Source organism: Bombina bombina, chromosome 2, assembly GCF_027579735.1.
Source record: "Bombina bombina isolate aBomBom1 chromosome 2, aBomBom1.pri, whole genome shotgun sequence".
Lineage (NCBI taxonomy): Eukaryota > Metazoa > Chordata > Amphibia > Anura > Bombinatoridae > Bombina > Bombina bombina.
In genome coordinates, this window is record NC_069500.1 from 496,211,967 (window position 1) to 496,233,387 (window position 21,421).

The window sequence follows — 21,421 nt, forward strand, 5'->3', positions numbered from 1 at the left end:
TAAACTACCAATAGGGCCTTTTGCGGGGCATTGCCCCAAAGAAAATCAGCTCTTTTTCCTGTAAAAAAAATAAATACAAACACCCCCCCCCAACAGTAAAACCCACCACCCACACAACCAAGCCCCCAAATAAAAGCCTAACTAAAAAAACCTAAGCTCCCTATTGCCCTGAAAAGGGCATTTGGATGGGCATTGCCCTTAAAAGGGCATTTAGCTCTATTGCTGCCCAAAGCCCTAACCTAAAAAATAAACCCACCCAATACATCCTTAAAAAATCCTAACACTAACCCCCGAAGATTCACTTACGTCTTTATCCAAGCGGCAAGATGTCCTCAAGGAAGCCGGCAGAAGTGGTCCTCCAGACGGGCAGAAGTGGTCCTCCAGACGGGCAGAAGTCTTCATCCAGACGGCATCTTCTATCTTCATCCTTCCGACGCGGAGCGGCTCCATCTTCAAGACATCCGGCGCGGAGCATCCTCTTCAAACAACGTCTTCTTCTGAATGAATATCACTTTAAGTGACGTTATCCAAGATGGCGTCCCTTAGATTCCGATTGGCTGATAGAATTCTATCAGCCAATCGGAAGTAAGGTTGAAAAAATCCTATTGGCTGATGTAATCAGCCAATAGGATTGAGCTGGCATTCTATTGGCTGTTCCAATCAGCTAATAGAATGCATGCTCAATCCTATTAGCTGATTGGATCAGCTAATAGGATTGAAGTTCAATCCTATTGGCTAATTGCATCAGCCAATAGGATTTTTTCTACCTTAATTCCGATTGGCTGATAGAATTCTCTCAGCTAATCGGAATCTAAGGGACGCCATCTTTGATGACGTCACTTAAAGTGATATTCATTCCGAAGAAGATGTCGTTTGAAGAGGATGCTCCGCGCCGGATGTCTTGAAGATGGAGCCGCTCTGCGTCGGAAGGATGAAGATAGAAGATGCCGTCTGGATGAAGACTTCTGCCCGTCTGGAGGACCACTTCTGCCGGCTTCGTTGAGGACATCTTGCCGCTTGGATGAAGACTTCTCCCGGTAAGTGAATCTTCGGGGGTTAGTGTTAGGATTTTTTAAGGGTGTATTGGGTGGGTTTATTTTTTAGGTTAGGGCTTTGGGCAGCAATAGAACTAAATGCCCTTTTAAGGGCAATGCCCATCCAAATGCCCTTTTCAGGGCAATGGGGAGCTTAGGTTTTTTTAGTTAGGCTTTTATTTGGGGGGTTGGTTGTGTGGGTGGTGGGTTTTACTGTTGGGGGGGTGTTTGTATTTTTTTTTACAGGAAAAAGAGCTGATTTCTTTGGGGCAATACCCAGCAAAAAGGCCATTTTAAGGGCTATTGGTAGTTTAGTTTAGGCTAGGGTTTTTTATTTTATTTTGGGGGGGCTTTTTTTATTTTGATAGGGCTATTAGATTAGGTGTAATTAGTTTAAAGATCTGTCATTTGTTTTTTATTTTCTGTAATTTAGTGGGTTTTTTTTGTGATTTAGCTAATTTAATTTATTTAATTGTATTTAATGTAGGTAATTTATTTAATTATAGTGTAAGGTTAGGTGTTAGTGTAACTTAGGTTAGGTTTTATTTTACAGGTAAATTTGTATTTATTTTAGCTAGGTAGTTATTAAATAGTTAATAACTATTTAATAACTATTCTACCTAGTTAAAATAAATCCAAACTTGCCTGTAAAATAAAAATAAATCCTAAGCTAGATACAATGTAACTATTAGTTATATTGTAGCTAGCTTAGTGTTTATTTTATAGGTAAGTATTTAGTTTTAAATAGGAATAATGTAGTTAGTTAATGATAGTAATTTTATTTAGATTTATTTAAATTATATTTAAGTTATGGGGTGTTAGAGTTAGACTTAGATTTAGGGGTTAATACATTTAATATAGTGGTGACGACGTTGGGGGAAGCAGATTAGGGGTTAATAAATGTAGGTAGGTTGCAGCGACATTGGGGGTGGAAGATTAGGGGTTAATAAATATAATGTAGGTGGCGGCGATGTTGGGGGCAGCAGATTAGGGGTTAATAAGTATAAAGTAGGTGGCGGTGGTGTCCGGAGCGGCAGATTAGGGGTTAATAAGTATAATGCAGGTGGCGGCGATGTCGGGGCGGCAGATTAGGGGTTAATAAGTGTAAGATTAGGGGTGTTTAGACTCAGGGTTCATGTTAGGGTGTTAGGTGTAAACATAAAATGTGTATCCCCATAGGAATCAGTGGGGCTGTGTTACTAAGTATTACACTGCTTACGCTGCTTTTTGGCAGGTGTTAGACTTTTTCTCTGCCGGCTCTCCCCATTGATGTCTATGGGGAAATCGTGCTTGAGTACGTACGACCAGCTCACCGCTGACTTCAGCAGCGCTGGTATTGGAGTGCGGTATGGAGCTCAATTTTACTCTATGCTCACTTCTTACCTTTTAACGCCGGGTTTGTAAAAACCTGTAATACCAGCGCTGTAGGTAAGTGAGCGGTGAGAAAAAACAGCACGGTAGCACCGCACAGCCCATAACGAAAAACTTGTAATCTGGCCGTAAGTATCTTTATTTGAAAAGCAGGAATGTAAGATTAGGAGCATGCGCATTTTTGGTTGAGCACCTGGGTAGCACTTTCTGATTGGTGGCTAAATGTAGTTATTCATTATTAATTCCTTCTGTTCCAGTTTTAAGATTGCAGCTTGTTGTTCTGTTAGTTTCATGGCCTCAATGTTCATTAAAAGTATATTTGCCATCATACGTTATCCAGTTTTGTGTATTTATAAAATCCGTACCTTTATTAGCTTCTAATGGGCATTTTATTTGGTTCATTGCATATGTGATTGACTCCTCATGAGTGAGTTGTAGCACCATAATCTGCAAAGCCCACTATCATTTCTCCAGTTTATTTGAATAGATTTCTTCCTTATAATGTTTCATCACAGTGGTTCCAGCAAGTTAACAGTGCACACGTTTCATGGACTTTAAACCCCAGCAAAGCATTGCTACATCACACTGAGGTTGAGGGGAACACTATTTCCCTAGTTAAACCCTAGAAAAGAATAAAAGTTGTCACCAATCAGCAAACACTACCCAGGTACTGAACCAAAAATGGTCTGGTTCCTAAGCTTACATTCCTGCTTTTCAAACAAAGATAACAAGAGAACGGAGAAAAATGATAATCGGAGTAAATTACAGTTGCTTAAAATTGCATGCTCTATCTGAATCATGAAATAAAAAAAATTGGGTTTCATATCCCTTTAAGCTAAAAAATAAATAAATCCCAATTTCTTTATATACACGTTCCCTGTGTTATGGAACATGCAAAAGTTGATTTTCAGTGTTTTTGAACATTTCAGCCAACATATTAATGTACATCAGTGAATTTCAATTTTGAAAATAAACGTTTTTGCAACACACTTGTATTAGCAAAAAATGTTTCTTTTAAAAGTTTTCACTGATCTCAGTGAGAGCTTTTACTGTGCAAGTCCATATAAGTCAGAGAAATAGCAATACCTTCATGTAAATTTTAATAATGTAAATAATCATTTCAAACGTGATACAAGACATAACATTTAAAATACCTGTGCATGAAGCATACCCAAATATGCTTCACACGCAGTGTCACTGAAAACAGTAATAGCTTTTAGTTAAAGCATTTTTGCTTAGACACTTGTTTTAAGGTACCGCATTGAGGTACACTATCCTCTAGAGGCCGCTAGTCAGCGTCAGTTAGAGGGTTCCCAAGCGATGGTAAAGTTTGTAGTGGAGAAGTAGCTGAGGGCAAAGGAAAGACGTAATGGAACAGGCAAGGTTGGCAACTGGAAGCAATGTGGCACAAAAGCATAATCCAAGAGAGTGGTCAAGATAGGCAGGAAGTTGATACTAAGGGCTCAATTTATCAAGCCCCTACGGCTGCAAGTTCTCACAAGAACTTGCTCGCCGTAATTTATCAAGCAGCGGTCACTAGACCGCTGCTTCCCTAAGCTCTTCGCCACCTCTAAGGTGGCGAAATTCAATCTCCGCAGTCGAGTACGACGAGGAGATTGACAGCTCCTGCCCACGCGTGATTGGTTGTGCGCGGGCAGGGGGCGGGATTGCACGTGAGCGCAAAATTGCGTTCGTGTGCAATGTTGATTACCTGCGGGTATTTTCGCCCCGCCACAGGCGAGCTGAGGCGTACAGGGGCGCGTATACGTATAAATCTAGCCCATAGTCTGGCAACGAGGTACAGAATCAGCAGGCCAAAATGGTTAGAGGACTAAATCAGCAATTCATAGCAAAGCACACCATAGGAGCAAATCCAACAAACAGGCATAGAGCACAGGAAGTGCTGAGTATTTATAGCAGCAGCTGATTGTAGATCTACCGCAGCTGGCACACAGGTGGAGCCAAAGAGTAAAAAACAGGTTAGAAAATGAGAGCAGAGACAAATTGTATTGCAAAAATGCTTCTGTTCATAAATGAAATGCATTCATGTTCTTTTTAGTTTTGGTTGGGATTTATTTATTGACAGTTATGCCCATACTAGCTCAGCTAGCTGCTAAGTAAAACTATGTAGGGGACATTTATATTTTCCAAACATAATTTTAACACTATTACCATAAAATATGTTATAAAAGACTGTGATTAGAGCATTTAATGGCATTATAAAATACTGTACATATATATTGGCCTAAACAAAGTATGCACCTTGATATTGAGCAACCACAGACTTAAAGGAACATGAAGCCCAAATGTTTTCTTTCATTTATCAGATAGATAATACAATTTAAAACACTTTTCAATTAATTTCTATGATCAAATTTGCTTCATTCTCATGTTATTCTTTGTTGAAGAGATATCTAGATAGGTAGTGTGCACATTTCTGAAGGTCCACACAACAGGAAATAGTGCTGCCATCTAGTGGTCTTGCTAATGTATAGCATTGTTGCAAAACTGCTGCCATATAATGCTGCAGACACGTGTACGCTCCTGAACTTATGTTCTTGCTTTTCAACAAAGAACAAGAAAACAAAGAAAAATTGATACTAGAAGCAAAATGGAAAGTTGCTTTTAATGATATGTTCTATCTGAATTATGAAAGAAAATTTTTGGGTTTTATGTCCCTTTAAGATTTATTCCAGTCTGTTATAAAAGCTGTGATGATAGCTATATTTGTAATTGTTATCAAACCAGGAAACAATTAAGTTTATTAAAAGAGAGCTGGGTTTGTGCAAAAAAGTTAACATTGTTTTCTAATGGACTGGAATGTCCTTGAATTTGCTGCAAAATGCTTTACAACACAATTTTACATTCTTTTTACTATACATCCTTTATATTAAAAAATAGTAATCTGAAGTGTTTTTTTTACTGTTACAATTGTAATCTTGTCCTTTGAATAATGAGGTTCTAATATCTTTGTGAGATGAGAAGAGGCTTTTTGTTTTGTACCATTTTGTAATAGCCTCATATCGCTAGTGCAGATGCCAATTGTCCCATAACCTAATAAACAACGTTTTGTTAGGGCAGAAATACTTTATCAATTAATACACACAAGGTATTAAAAAACAATAATACAAATAACTGGTAATGTACCGTGACAGAAAGGACATTTATATACAATAGGCCTCTGTTTTACAGGAGGCTCAGTAACACTCCTTTTTATTATATTGGTTTCATTTATTCTTCACATAATATACTTGAAGAATGAAAATAACAATAGTGCAAATTGATTTGGGAAGGGATACGTTTTTGTACCAAAAGGGTATGAAGTGAGCCATAGATAATGCCAGTTGAAATAAGCACATCATGCAAGTACTTCAGTAATTTACCTGCTCCTTTAATCATGCAGGTTAATAATTTTGTAAAGTCACATGACTCTCATAAACCATGGATTTTGTTTTACCCATAATGCATCATTCATAAAAGTAACGTGACCCTTCTAGCTATGTAATTTCTATACTGTCTCTCTGACATAGGCAAATACACTATGATCATTCTCTCTAAACATAATCGTTTTCATTCAACCGTTTCTGTATGTTTCATCCTTTTCCAGTTTCTTGTATTTAAATTTCCTGTTTTATTTTGGTTATACAAAGAATATAACCTTTAAAGTGTGTTTTTATTTGCATAGTGCTTTGTAAACTAAATGTATTTCTATTAATGGGTACTAAAATATAATGTTAAACGTACAAGTTCCAGGTGAAATTATATATATATATATATATATATATATATATATAGTGTTACAGTAATTGTATGGCTTCTACCTGTACGTAAAAATCATTACCATATTAAAACACAGAAAATACATCTGTGTGATTATACTAACTCTAAGTAATTAGAGCAAGAGTATTAATAACATATAATATAATTGTTAAATACATGGGTTATAAAGCTGCTGTTCCTAGGTATAGTTTGCTTATTGCTGATTACACTGCCAGTTGTGCTGTTATGAAAATCAGTTACACTTATATTCCAGCAGGTGGGTATAAAATTCTAACATGTATCTTGCACATGTCTGGCCTTCTATATACTATTTATCTCTGGCGTCAGTTGATAGCAGATGTATAAATGTTTGCTGACTGATGCTTTTCTTTGATATTTTATTATCTGTATTGGCTGTCACAGAGACAGTCTAACAGAGATTCCCAAGGCTCTGAAGGATGTCATTGTCTTTGTAATGTTACCACAGCGCTTTTTGGCTTCCTTGTCTTTCAATGGCTTTGAGAACAGGTTTTAGTTTGTGTCATATTTATTGAAGAATAAGGCTTCCTTCATCATAACGGAGGTAATACTTAATACCTTGTTAGTCTCTTTGGATATCCATTTCATTTTTAATTAAAATGATTTATTAGCATGTGGAGAGTAGAAGATAGTTTTTGTTTAGTTTTAACGGTGATGTCAACAAGTTGGTCATTATTAATTCCACTTCTTCTGTTCCAGTTTTGAGATTGCAGCTTGTTGTTCTGTTAGTTTCATTGCCTCACTGTTCATTAAAAGTATATTTGCCATTATACGTTATCCAGTTTTGTGTATTTATAAAATCAGTACCTTTATTAGCTTCTAATGGGCATTTTATTTGGTTCATTGCATATGTGATTGACTCCTCATGAGTGAGTTGTAGCACCATAATCTGCAAAGCCCACTATCATTTCTCCAGTTTATTTGAATAGATTTCTTCCGTATAATGTTTCATCACAGTGGTTTCAGCAAGTTAACAGTGCACACATTTCATGGACTTTAAAACCCAGCAAAGCATTGCTACATCACACTGAGGTTGAGGGGAACACTCTTTCCATAGTTAATCCCTAGAAAAGAATAAAAGTTGATAGGTGAAGATGCGTCCATGTAAAACAGTCATGAGTTGCAGATAAATGATCACTCACCTTTGGCTTTTCTCCCTCAGAAATGGGAGAGATTGATTTAAGGCATACTGGTCCACCTAAAACCCAGAGGAAATATTATTTCACATAACCAAGACCGATGTATGAAAATAACATTAAAAATAATATAAAAAGACCAATTATATTAATAGCTAAAGTGAAAGATAATAGAGATCTATTGTGGAAACAAGCAAAAACCTATTAGGGCAAAAGGTAGAGTGTATAAGACATGTACGTTACCTGTGAAGCTTTCACTTCCCTCTTCACTAATTTTGTCTGACAGAGACATCCCTCCAGGAGACCTAAGCCTCCGGGGACTGGGTCCTGATGTAAGTGCAAAACTGAGAGAGGATGGAGGGGTGGGGGTGGTGTGCTCAAAGGAGGGCAGAACTGCAGACGACCTGGTGCGTGAGCCTAGAACACACAGGTTAATGCATTACTAAACCTTTACAATGACTTGCTTCCCTAGATGCTCTATACACCTACCTCTTGCGGTCAGCAGAGCACTAACGGTTCTTTCACTTATAGCACTGATTCCAGCTTTAATGTCAAGGAAAGAACGGTGACTGGAGCTCAGAGAAGACGTATCCTGAGCCCTGTGTTCTGTAAGGAGAAATAACAATGGACATATGTTATGGGTCAGAAAACTAATAGTTACCTGAGAACCTGAAGACTCTCATGCAAATATGGTCAACCAGACAAAAAGGTCAGTGTATTTAAAGGTGGTCCATTAAGCTATTTTCCCAAACCATTAATAAAACCCTCAGTTTTATCAGTAACAACAGATTTGGATACTTAAAGGGAGTCAGGGACCATTGAATACAGCGGAATTGAATAAATCAACAAATACATAATAAAAGGGTAATGCAATCATTTTCAGTTTTCTTTTCATGTTCTTGTTGCCTGTATTATTTGACAGCTACCAGCCAATTACAGACCCTAAAGTCTTTTTTCAATGTTTCATCAGCATCAAATGCTCATGCTCAGTGCACATCCATGGGTGCTAATTTGTAAGTATGCTCCATGCACAATCCAGTGTGATTTTTTTCCCCTACTAAAAGTTTTTTTTCTTGATTCAGATCATACAATTGTTTTAAAAAAGTTTTCAGCTTACTTCTATTACCGATTTACTTTATTCTCACGGTGTTCTTTGTTAAAGGGAATATCTAGGTAGGTAGCATGAACGTGTTTGAAAAACAATATGGCAGCAGTTTTGCAGGAATGCTTTTGAACATTAGACAAAGTGTAACATTATTAAAAGGATTCTTGTAAAACTGTTGCCATATAGTTCTTAAGACATTTGCAAGCTCCTAAGCCTACTAACCTGCTGTTCAACAAATTATATTAACCCCTTAACGACCAGGGGTTGTACGACATTGGTCGTTAAGCTCTAAGTCCTGGGCTTTTCTCTGCCTTGATCTCGCTAAAAATAGCGAGATTGCACTATTTCTGCACTGCAGAAATAGAGTTGCAGAGTTACCGATGCAGAGAGGGCCACTTTGTAGCTCTCTCTGCATCGGACAGCGGTGGTGCTGATCCTTGGTGGGTGGAAAGGTAAGGAGGGAGGCAGGTGGGCGGCCCATCACTGGAGGGGGCTGGAAGAGGGCGGGAGCGCGTGGGAACGCTACACCACGCTACAGACAAGGGAAAATATAACAAAAGAGCTGCGGCAGTAAGGAGGGGGCAATGAGGGGATTCTATGTGGGATCCATTGAGGGACAGGGATCTGGGAGGGGGGTAGGGTAATGAGGGGGGCAGCTACAGATGTTTTAACATTATTATCTTTTTTTTTAAACTATAGCAAAGTGGGTACTGGCAGACAGTTGCCAGTACCTAAGATGACGGCTAATAGGTAGAGGGGGAGGGTTAGAGAGCGGTTTGGGGGGAATCAGGGAGGTTCGGGGGTAAGGGGGAATCCTATACTGCAGAAAGTATATTACATATATATATATATATATATATATATATATATATATATACCTTTTATTTTAGTACTGGCAGACTTTCTTCCAGTACTTAAGATGGGGGGGTGACCATTGTAGGGCGGGGGAGGGAAGAGAGCTGTTTGAGAGGGATTAGGGGGATCAGGGGGTGGGATGTATCATGTGGGAGGGTAATCTATACACTAAAGCTAAAATTAACCCTACAAGCTACCTAATTAACCCCTGGGCATAGTACAAGTGTGGTGCATTTAGCAGCCTTCTAATTACCAAAAAGCAATGCCAAAGCCATATAGGTCCGCTGTTTCTGAACAAAGAGGATCCCAGAGAAGCATTTATAACCATTTGTGCCATGATTGCACAAGCTGTTTGTAAATAATTTCTTTAAAGGGACATAATACTCATATGCTAAATCACTTGAAACTGATGCAGTATAACTGTAAAAAGCTGACAGGAAAATATTAACTGAGCATCTCTATGTAAAAAGGGAAGATATTTTACCTCACAATTTCCTCAGCTCAGGAGAGTAAGTTCTGTGTAAAAAGTGCTGAGGTCATGAACTCTTTTACTGTGATCTCATGAGATTTCACTTAACTCTCATGAGATTTCATAGTAAACTTCCTTAAAATGAATAGGGAAATAACATGAGTGTGCACGAAACTCACTCCCTTGCCTGTCCCGGGACAGGCATACTGATTTGCTGCTTAAGGTCCTTTTCAATGGGGTGTGAATACTTAGGACATTTTGCTGTATAATATCTTTCTTTTTTTACTTAGAGATGTTCAGGTGATATTTTCTAGTCAGCCTTTTACAGTTATGCTGCATCACTTTCAAGTGTTTCAACATTTGGGTATCATGGCCCTTTAAGAAACCTAAAATTGTGAAAAAGTTAAAGATTTTTTTTTTATTTGATCGCATTTTGCGGTGAAATGGTGGCATGAAATATACCAAAATGGGCTTAGATCAATAATTTTGGGGGTTTATGTACCTTTAACATTTTAAAGGACTGTACAATTGCAACAAATACATAAAAAGACAATGCAATAGCATTAACCTTGAATTTCAAATTAATTTGAAATGAGCAGAAGTTTTTTCCTGACAAAGTTCAAAGTTTTCTTTCGTTCCCATGCCCCCTGTATTATGTGATAACAATTAGCCAATCACATATAATGTAATATACACTGTGCTTAGTAGGAGCTGGCACCTCAGAAAGTGTGTACATACAGTAGCACCTCAGAAAGTGTGTACATACAGTAGCACCTCAGAAAGTGTGTACATACAGTAGCACCTCAGAAAGTGTGTACATACAGTAGCACCTCAGAAAGTGTGTACATACAGTAGCACCTCAGAAAGTGTGTACATGCAGTAAAAAGATTGCAAAGTTTGATAACGGAATAAACCAGTTTATTTTATTTATTTTTTTATCCCATAATCATCTAAAAGGTTAAGTTTGATGTCACTGTCACTTTAACATTAAACAATGTGTTTTGAATGTATTATGGCAAAAAAATGCCATATAAAAATAGTTATGAGCCTACTATTACTTGGCTAATCAGATGTCTGACATACTCCTTTCACCTATCCCTCTATTGCAACCCCCTATTTTAAAACCAACAGGGGTCCACTCCTGCTTCAACACTAATATATCATGGGTCCTCATCTCAATCAACTCATGCAAGAGACCCCTAACTTATTACACTTCAACCCTACAGGTACCTTATACCCCTCACCCAGAAGACCACCCCAACATGATCACCACAAAGTGCAAAACCCCTGGGAGCCAAAGCAAGTTATTACCTTTACCTTAATTAAAGGGACAGTAAAGTCACAATTAAACTGTCATGATTTAGATAGAGAATGCAATTTTAAACAACTTTCCAATTTACTTCTGTTATCAAATTTGCTTCGTCCTTTTGGTGTCTTTTATTGAAGAGTAAAACTAGGTAAGCTCATAAGTGCTCAGGAGTGTGCACGTGTATTTAATACTCTATGGCAGCAGTGTTTTGCAACATTGTATAACAAAGCTACAAAATACTGCTGCCATTAAGTACTAAAGACACGTGCACACGCCTGAGCTCTTACGAGCCTAACTAGTTTTACTTTTCAATAAAAGATACCAAGAATCATGACAGTTTAATTTTGAATTTACTGTCCCTTTATTCAAGATTCTAGCATTGTCTAATTTCTTTTATAAGTAGCTCATTAACGTTTTCAACATTTTAGCATTATACGTTTTTCATTTAATAATTAATAAAGGCCTGTCTTGAAGGAGACCCTTAATTCTCATCTTCAGTTCTTTTCTGGGGAGTATTCTTTCACCTCTAAATAATTCATTTATAGAACAAGTAGATAAAAAAACTCTGCCTTAAAGAGACAGAAGCTAAGAATCATGGGTGCTCATTAAGGGCTAGATTACAAGTGGTTTGCTAAAGTTAGCGTGCAATATAAGAATATAGCGAGTTAGGAATAAAATCAAAGTTGCACCAAACACAACATAAATACGTTAATATTTATATGACAAATTTTTCAGATAGTGTTTATATGAGTGTAACAGTATATTTTAACAAAAACAATAAGAGTTATATATTTGACTGCAAAGGCTATAATTAGGGTTGCACCAATACTAGTATCGGTGCAGATACAAAATATTTGCATGAGTACTTGTACTCATGAAAAATGCTCCGATACTTAAACTGAAATCTCCACTTCCCACCCACATGGCATTTTTTTCAAACTGCACGTTCCTATTTCATTTTAAGCTGGAGTGGAGACTTAAAGGGACACTAAACCCAATTTTTTTCTTTAATGATTCGGATTTCGGACAAAGCATGCAATTTTAAGCAACTTTCTAATTTACTCCTACTATACATTTTTATTTATTCTCTTGCTATCTTTATTTAAAAAGTAGGAATTTAAAGCTTAGTAGCCGGCCCATTTTAGGTTCAGCACCATGGATAGCGCATGCTTATTGGTGGATACAGTTAGCAAACCAATAAGCAAGCATAACCCGGGTTCTCAACCAAAAATTGGCCGGCTCTTAAGCTTTACATTACAGCTTTTTAAATAAAGATAGCAAGAGAACGAAGAAAAATAATAATAAGAGTAAATTAGAAAGTTGCTTAAAATTGCATGTTCTATCTGAATCATTAATGAAAAAAATTTCAGTTTAGTGTCCCTTTAACTAAAAATTGTTCACTTCTGTTCTGCCAATACAAATTGCTTTTATTTGTAACATTGTAGGAGAGATCACCCTATCTCGTTCAGACAAACCCCAGAAGTACTGGGCAGTTAATAAACTGACATTTCCAGCTCAGTCTAAAATTGCCCAAAAATATCTTTCTATCCCATGCAGTAGTGTGAAAAGTGAAAAACTGTTCAGCTTAGCGTCAAACGTCCTTACTGATAGCAGAAACAAACTTTTAGCTGAACATGCAGAGATGCTTCTCTTCCTTAAAAAGAACTTGCCACTAACTTTTGAAAAATTAATAATTGCTAGATTGCCTGTTACACTGCTAGCTCTCATCTTGCACAATTATGTTCAAAACATACTGTACTCTGAGGAACATCCTTAGCTTATATAATTGCAGGAAGAGTGTTCATAGGAAAAATTAAGTTAATTCCTATGAAGACTCATCTTACAATTATAGGACTAAATTTAGATTATATTTCTTTTTATATTTTTTCTATAAACCCTATTGGTCACACAAGTGGTGGTTACAGTGGGGGAGTACCTTGCATGAGGGGTGTCTTTTTGGTAGGTGAATTTTAGGTTAGGTATTCCCTTGGGTGGAATGATGATAGCTTAGGAAAAGGGTGGCATATGCTTAAAATGTAAAAGCCAAGACAAAAATTTAGGAGCCAAAGATTTTTTTAAAAATGTTTGGATGCCCAATAAAAAGATTAGTAAATAACCCCCCAAATGCATCAGTAATTAGCTTTTTAGATACACGAACACAAGGGCAGCAGCACCAGTGAAAAATAATCCTTTATTTAGGACAAAATTGAAACAGAACACAAAATTTCGGGGCTCACCCCTTAGTCATGTGTGCAATTCATTATATTTATACTCTTCAAGTGAGAGTATTCACAGGTGTATCAATCACAAGAATTACCCCATATTGCCATCTACTGGCATATAACTCATTACATTACTAGCAGGGGCGAAACTACAGGGGGTGCAGAGGTCGCAGGTGCGACTGGGCCCCTGAGGGTGGGGGCCCAGCTTAAAAAAAAAATATATTTTTTTTTAAATTATTTATTTATTTATTTATTTTTAAATAAAAAATGATAACCTACCACTGCCTGCACTGATATCATGTGAGTGTGACATGACTACAGGGGTTAGTGTTTCTGTTTTACCCATTGGTGTTTATGTGTGTGTATTTATGTGATTGTGTGTGTATTTATGTATGTATGTATGTGTGTTTGTGTATATTTGTGGAACCAGCAAATTACAGACCTTGTTACTAAAGCATGGGGGGGCAGGGGGTAAACAGTGTCACTATACAGTACCACTATATACAGTATGGGGGGTGGACCATGTCACAGATTACTGTGGTCACTTTATAAAGTACTGGGGCGGATTGGGTCAGGCCAGCCATCTCACCGGCAGATTACAGACGGTGTCACTGACTCACTATATACAGTACTGGTGGGTTAAACAGTGTCACTATATATATATATATATATATATATATACAGTAATAGGGGGTCAGACCATCTCACAGACTGTGGGCACAGGGTACATCCTTTTGCAGACATCTGATTCACATTTTTTTTCTGTGTTAAATTTAAAAAAAAAAAAATAATAAAAAATGATATGTATTAAATGCACCTTTTTTTTGGAGGGGGAGGGGTGGTGGGGGCCCCTTTTTAGATTCTTGCACCTAGGCCCTGGGGTTTCTAGTTACACCTCTGATTCCTAGTGATACATACTGTACATAAAACATACTAACACTGATAATCCTAGCAAAAAAATCACTACACATCGCCACCCACTGGTGAATATGTTAATTTACCGGATATTAAATTAAAAATAGCCAAATTTACGGTTACATATTTTAAACTGCATTTCATCATTGGAGGCAGAGGTACAGAAGATAGCGGCTAGGAATATATATTTATTCACATTATACATTAAATCTCTCATAGGCTATTAATGCAATAAAAACATAGCCAGAGCATTCAGAGATTATAATATTTTACAGAAACAATGACCAATCAAGGTCCCTATTAAGACCCCTAGGGTATAAGGTATTCAATTTAAATATCCAGAATGCCTCACGTCTCTTTAAAATTAGCTCTCTATCGCCCCCTCTCCTAGGTCTCTCTATCCTCTCTATTTGAAATCTTAACTGAAAAATTTGATGTCCAGCCCTCACAAAATGATTAGAGACAGGGGCTTCCTCATCACCCCTCCTTATATTAGTTTTATGTTGGTTCATGCATTCTCTGGCTTTCCTGGTGGACTAACCAACATATACCAAGCCACACTGGCATTTATATAAATATTTAATAAAGTCTGAATTACAGGTGTAGTAATCTTTTATATAAAATTTTCTAACAGTATGTGGATGAATAAATTGGCGACCTTTAATAATGTTACTACAACTAAAACACCCCAAACATCTGAGTCCACCAGTTCTTGCACTGCCAATATCACTCTTAATGAGGGCATCTCTTATAGAGGGTTACTTTTATATGCAGGCATTGGATATTGGCTAAACTCAGTAACCAAAGGGTTACAATCCCTAAGAATATGCCAATGTTTTCTAATAACATTCTGTATTAGTTTAGATTGTTTGTTATATTGCCTAACAAAAACTAATCTGTCTTTATTCTTATCATTCTGTTCACCCCTTTTCCTCTCTTTTAATAGGTCCTCCCTTTTTAATGCCAAAACTTTGTCAATGTTATAATTGATTAGTTCCTCAGGATAACCCCTGTTAATAAACAGTTTACCCATCTCTTTTAATCTACATTCTACTAGATTAGGATCAGATACAATCCTTCTCAATCTTAAGAACTAACTGTAAGGCAGGGAACTCAACAGGGGCACGGGGTGGGCACTTTCATACTTTACCAAATTGTTACAGTTAATGCTCTTTTTATGTAAGTCTGCACATAACTGGTTCTCAGCCTTGTATACGGATGTATAAAAAAAATCAACTCTGAATTCACTAAATGTGATTTTAAACTTAATAGACTTAGTAGAGCTATTTAGATCAGCCACAAATTCTAGCAGGGTTCCAATGTCACGCCCCAGACGCCAAATATATCACCATGTGGCACCATATTGAATAAACAGAGGGTTCTCATACACAAATTTTTTCTTCAAAATAATTCATGTATATATTTGCGTAATTGGGGGCGACATTGGAACCCATCGCCGTTCCCTGTATCTGCATAAAAAAACTGATCCTGAAAAATAAAGTAGTTACATTTCAAGATGATATTCAACAATTCTAGTAAGAAAGTACATTGTATTTTAGAGAACCTCCCACTGGAGGCTAAAACATATTCAACAGCTCCCAAACCACTGGAATGACAAATTGATGTGTAAAGACTTACAACATCCATGGTGACTCCTACATGCAGCTGTGTTGCCTATGTTTGCACATCCTGTTTAGTATGAGAGCACAGACAATAAATGTGTAGCCCTGGCCCTGGTACCCACAAAGAAGACTGCCATAGATCAAACTGTGGTGCTCATTGTAAAACTGGGGAAGATAGGAAGGGATCCCAAAGTGGTGCATCAGATAGGTCAGGGAGTCAGTGCCCTGGCAGAGATGTATAAGGACAGGTATCACAGAAGATGTTTGTGGTTGAGTGACACAGATACTTAGAGGTTAAGCTGCTGGTTTAGGTGTTTTCTAGGTAGGATCTAGAGCATGAATGTAAAACTGAGAGCTAGCTGACTATGAACATACTGTATGCTTCTCCAGTAGTGCTGCTTGAGAACTTACTTTAACTATGTGTTTATCTGAATTCCAGGCGTTAACCACAGGTATATACAAGCAACTGTGTAATAATACAATGTTTTTACACATTAGAGCATTTTCTTTAAACAGGCCTATGTGTACATAGAGAATAAAATGACTTCATGTAAAAGATAAATCATGTGAATCAGCCACATTCATCACTTACTGTTGTCCAGCATTCCCAGAAATGTGCAAAGGATGTTTTGGCTAATAACTAAACCACATCTCTGATTGTCAGCAAATTACAGGCAGACTCACAAACACATTATTGTAAAAAGGAAAACAAGGGGGTAATGAACTTATTACGCAATCATTTTGACACATTTTATTACTACACAATTTCAGTAATATGGATCTCACCTCTTTCTTTTATTAATTAAAAGGGACATGAAACCCCACATTTTTCTTTCATGATTCATGTCATTTTAACTTTCTAATTTAATTTTATTATTACATTTTTGTTCCTTTGGAAACTTTTGTTGAAAAGCAGGAACTGAAAGGGACATGACATTTTCATAATCCAAATAGAGCATAACATAACTTTACTTCTATTATCTAATGTGCTTCCTTCTCTTGGAATCCTTTGTTGAAGAATTAGCAATGTACTACTAGGAGCTAGCTGAATGCACTGGGTAAGCCAATAAGATAAGGCAAAAAAGTCCAGCCACCAATCAGCAGCTTCTGAGTATAACTGGGTATTTTTTTCAACAAAAGATCTCAGGAGAACAAAACAAATTAGATAATAGAAGTGAATTGGAAAGTTGTTTAAAATCACGTGCTCTGTCTAAATCATGAAAGAAAATGTTGTGTTTCATGTCCCTTAAAGCTCAGGAGCGTGCATGTGTCTGGAGAATTATATGGCAGCAGTTTTGCAAGAATGTTATGAGTTTGCAAGAGCACTATTTCCTGTCATGTAGCGCCCCAGATGCTACCTAACAAAAATACCATGCGCATGCTCTGTATTATGTAATCCGCATATGTTGTAATGCTATTATGTAATCAGTAGCATGCGCACTGAGAGGGAGCAGATTCTGACAAGGAACTTGTCCTATCGGATTTTTCTGTGGCTAGGAAATGTGCGCATGCGCTGTTGACATTGATTGTGCCAATACTGTAAAACAAATAAAAAGTCATATAAAATAGTATATATATATATATATATATACACACACATATACACAGGACACGCTTCCATTGTCGCCTTTTTCATTACTGTGACAAGTGATTGAACTGTGTCCTGTATTTATGTCTGTGTATATATATATAAACCACAGTATACGAATCTGCCCTCCAGGGACAACCACCTGAGCTTCTACTCCAATTATAAATATACACTGCATAATGAACAGTGAAGACTCAGGGTTTTTAAAAAAGGACAAATTTGTCCTTTTTGAAAAACGCTGAGTCTTCACTGTTCATTGTGCAGTGTATATATATATATATATATATATATATATATATATATATATATATATATACACACACACAAAACACGGAAGGGGACTGCACTCTCAGACCGGACTGGGTACACATCCCATGACCCTGCAACATGCTCAGCCCTGGGTGCTCACTGGCACTCACAGGAAGCTGTTCTGTCCCCAGAGTCACAGGCAGTTAACCCCAGGCAGGTCTGGGTGCAAGAACCATAGGGAAAATTACAAAACAAATTAATGCAACACACAGAGAAAGTCCAGCACTCACAAGCTCTCAGCTAAGATTAAAAGCAATAATGGAAGGGTTAGTTACCGCATTTGGCCAAATGGGACAAGCCCAGGTACCAAGTCAAGGTCCCTTCCAAAATCCTGGGACCCTAAAACAGCCACACAATTCAAGCTCTCAATCCAACAAACTGGGAACAAGTGAAGGGTGCACAGGCTTATGTAATCACCCCAGACATATCCAAAACACGGAAGGGGACTGCACTCTCAGACCGGACCGGGTACACATCCCATGACCCTGCAACATGCTCAGCCCTGGGTGCTCACTTCCTGTGAGTGCCAGTGAGCACCCAGGGCTGAGCATGTTGCAGGGTCATGGGATGTGTACCCGGTCCGGTCTGAGAGTGCAGTCCCCTTCCGTGTTTTGTGCTATGTGTGGCTGTTTTAGGATCCCAGGTTTTTGGAAGGGACCTTGACATGGTACCTGGGCTTGTCCCATTTGGCCAAATGCGGTAACTAACCCTTCCATTTTTGCTTTTAATCCTAGCTGAGAGCTTGTGAGTGCTGGACTTTTTCGGCACAGTCAATTTCAATAGCGCATGTGTGCATTTATTAGCCTCAGCAAAATCCTACAGCATAACTTCCTTGTCAGAATCTGCTCTCTCTCAGTGCGCATGCTGCCGATGACATAATCGCATTCCACACATTCCCTTTTAACATATGTGGAGTGCTATTACATAATACAGAGCTTGAGCAGTCAGAGATAGCAGATTCTGATAAGGTCCCAAAATCTGATAGAACATAACGGCTCAAGGACTTGCACTAATAATGTGCTGCCTGTGTAAGAGACTAAAATGACTCCCCCATCTCTCTTTTCACCACAGTCTAAACCTAACCATTGCACTGCATCCTAAAGGCAAAATAAATACATACAGTAGATATAAACAAGTGACTTGGGCACTTTTATATTATTTAAGACAAACATTCTTTTGATGTGCTGCACATGTTAAAGGGACACTGAACCCAAATTTTCTCTTTCATGATTCAGATATAGCATGCAATTTTAAGCCACTTTCTAATTTACTCCTATTATCAATTTTTCTTCATTCTCTTGCTATTTTTATTAGAAAAAGATGGCATCTAAGCTATTTTTTGGTCCAGGACACTGGAAAACACTTGTTTATTGGTGGATTAATTTATCCACCAATCAGCAAGAACAACCCAGGTTGTTCAACAAAAATGGGCCGGCATCCAAACTTACATTCTTGCATTTCAAATAAAGACACCAAGAGAATGAAGACAATTTGATAATAGGAGTAAATTAGAAAGTTGCTTAAAATTGCATGCTCTATCTGAATCATGAAAGAAAAAAAGTTGGGTTCAGTGTCCCTTTAAGTGCTGCCTGGGTCCCACTGTCCCAAAAGGACCCATTATAGCCAGCCCTGACATTTTTAATCAACCCAGTTTTTAATACATGCAGCTAAAAATTGAAAGAGAAATGAAGACACATTCAGCACAATAATGTTCCCTTTTGTTATACTTTGATACTTATATAGTCTTATTGTGATGCCCTATAAATAAACATACAAATTATCTTCTTGTTTAAAGAATCAGTCACATAGGGCTCTGTTCCAGTCTGTGAGTTGAGTGCTTTGGAATGTTCTTTACAGTGCAATTAGCTGTTTTCAAATTCAAAGCTTTTTACAGTCCACACGGAATCCTGGTTTTCACATGATTTTGAATCAGTATTTCAACTTTAATCCAGATATTTGATGCTGAGAAACCTAATTGATCCAATCCCAATAAATTAGAAAACACTTTTTTGAATATATTTTTTAACCCTTTTAATCTTGGCTTTTCACAATTCTTTTTGGCTGTCAATCTACTTTATGCTTAGTTTCCTGTTTAATTAAAATGTTTAATGTAATGCTCAAACCACACTTTAAAAAGGAACATCCTGTAAATCACTGTCCAAGTTTATATTTCTGGTGAGACATAAAACATTAAATTGTTATTCTTCTATTTTTCACAAGGTTTACACACTTCTCATTCCATTTTACAAGTGCATGAAAAATTCTTCAGGTGTGAAGAGAAACCTTACCAAAATTTTCACTTAACATAAATCAATTTGGTAGTTTTTACAAGAAAATTAGCATCTCAGGGTACGTTGCTTAGCAACTCTAACCTGATGATGCAGAAGACTTGTTTGTGTTTGTGTACACTCAACAGCAGCCAAGAAATACATTTATTAACATTTAATAAACAATGTAGTTTACAACAATATCACTTGTCTATTATGTTTAGTTCATATATAGTTTCAAACAAATATCTTATTTATAATGATGTATTCTTTGTTACTTTAATAAATAATATTTCACAATATCATATTTTATTGTAATTAAAGTTACATTGTAAAAAAAAAAGTATGTTTAATAAAAATTGTCTTTATGAAGTAATTGATCTGATATGTCATGAAAACATATATGAGTGCTTATATATATTTTATTAATCATATTATAGTATTTTTACAGTGACATGTGAGTACAAATGTGATGGCTTAGTAAGATTTTTCTTAATAGATCGTAGTATTAATTTAAAGGGGGTTAAACATTTAATTTCTGTACTTAAAAAGGCTAAATTATTAATTCAAATGAACATGTTTTATGATATTAATGGTGTTTTTAATAAAATGTCTGTTTATCTTATTAAAACATTTTTTTTGTTTTTTTGAGAGGTTTTGTAGACCAAAATTTCACTTCACCATAAGGGGCATTTTGACCCTTTAATTCAAGTAAAACAAAAAGTTGAGTCCATTAATGGTTGCATTCAAAAGACAAAAGCAGGGGGGCGGAGCTGGCAGCCGAGCTGGTAAGATGCACTTCTGATCAGCTCCGGCTATAACAGTTTAAAAAGCCTGATTTTAGAGCCCAAAAGCTATCGGAGGTTCGTTAAACCTGGGGCACAGTGCTTGGGAGTGATATCCGTGACTCCTACTTAAGAAGGGAGACATAAAAGCCCGGGGAAGATAAGGAGCAACCTTTGGAGATCGAGCGGCCCATGGCTGCAGCTGGGCCTTTTCTTGTTGAGCTGCCGGCTGTGTCTGCGGATCGGGAAAGGAGGTGGACGTCTGAATCGGAGCACAGAGGACTAAGCTACTGATTTCACAGAACGTAAGTCCCATATGACTTCGGACTACTAAAACATGCATTAGCGGCCTGTCTTAGAGGTTACGTTAGGTACAAGGCCCAAGATAGCTTTTTAGACGGAGGCCACGGAGGTCCTTGTTGGGGGCTGATGCGCACAGTGAAGTGGAACCATCTTTTGCACTGTGGCCATAGGTGTTACTCAACGCAGCTTATATCCTCCTTGCATTGACTGACTCGGCCCTGGTGGTTAATTGTTTGGAATCGAGGTGATACAGGGCTTGAGGGTCAGTGTTAGAGATGTTATTGTTAACCCTGATCATCTCCTAGCAGATTGAGTCATTGGCCTGTGTATTCC

At 37.4% G+C, this 21,421-nt stretch overlaps 1 protein-coding gene across 1 annotated transcript in view; it reads right to left on the minus strand.

Moving 5' to 3' along the window:
* Window positions 1–4,454: 4,454 nt before the first annotated feature.
* The window catches only part of ARHGEF40 (Rho guanine nucleotide exchange factor 40), a 139,761-nt gene continuing 122,794 nt past the window's right edge, over window positions 4,455–21,421 (minus strand). Inside the window, exons 19-22 of the mRNA XM_053702226.1 lie at window positions 7,829–7,945; window positions 7,583–7,756; window positions 7,346–7,401; window positions 4,455–7,267 (exon numbers count right to left, since the gene is read on the minus strand). Coding sequence (XP_053558201.1) covers window positions 7,226–7,267; window positions 7,346–7,401; window positions 7,583–7,756; window positions 7,829–7,945 — 389 coding nt within the window. The 3' untranslated portion in view covers window positions 4,455–7,225. The remainder of the gene's footprint in view (window positions 7,268–7,345; window positions 7,402–7,582; window positions 7,757–7,828; window positions 7,946–21,421) is intronic.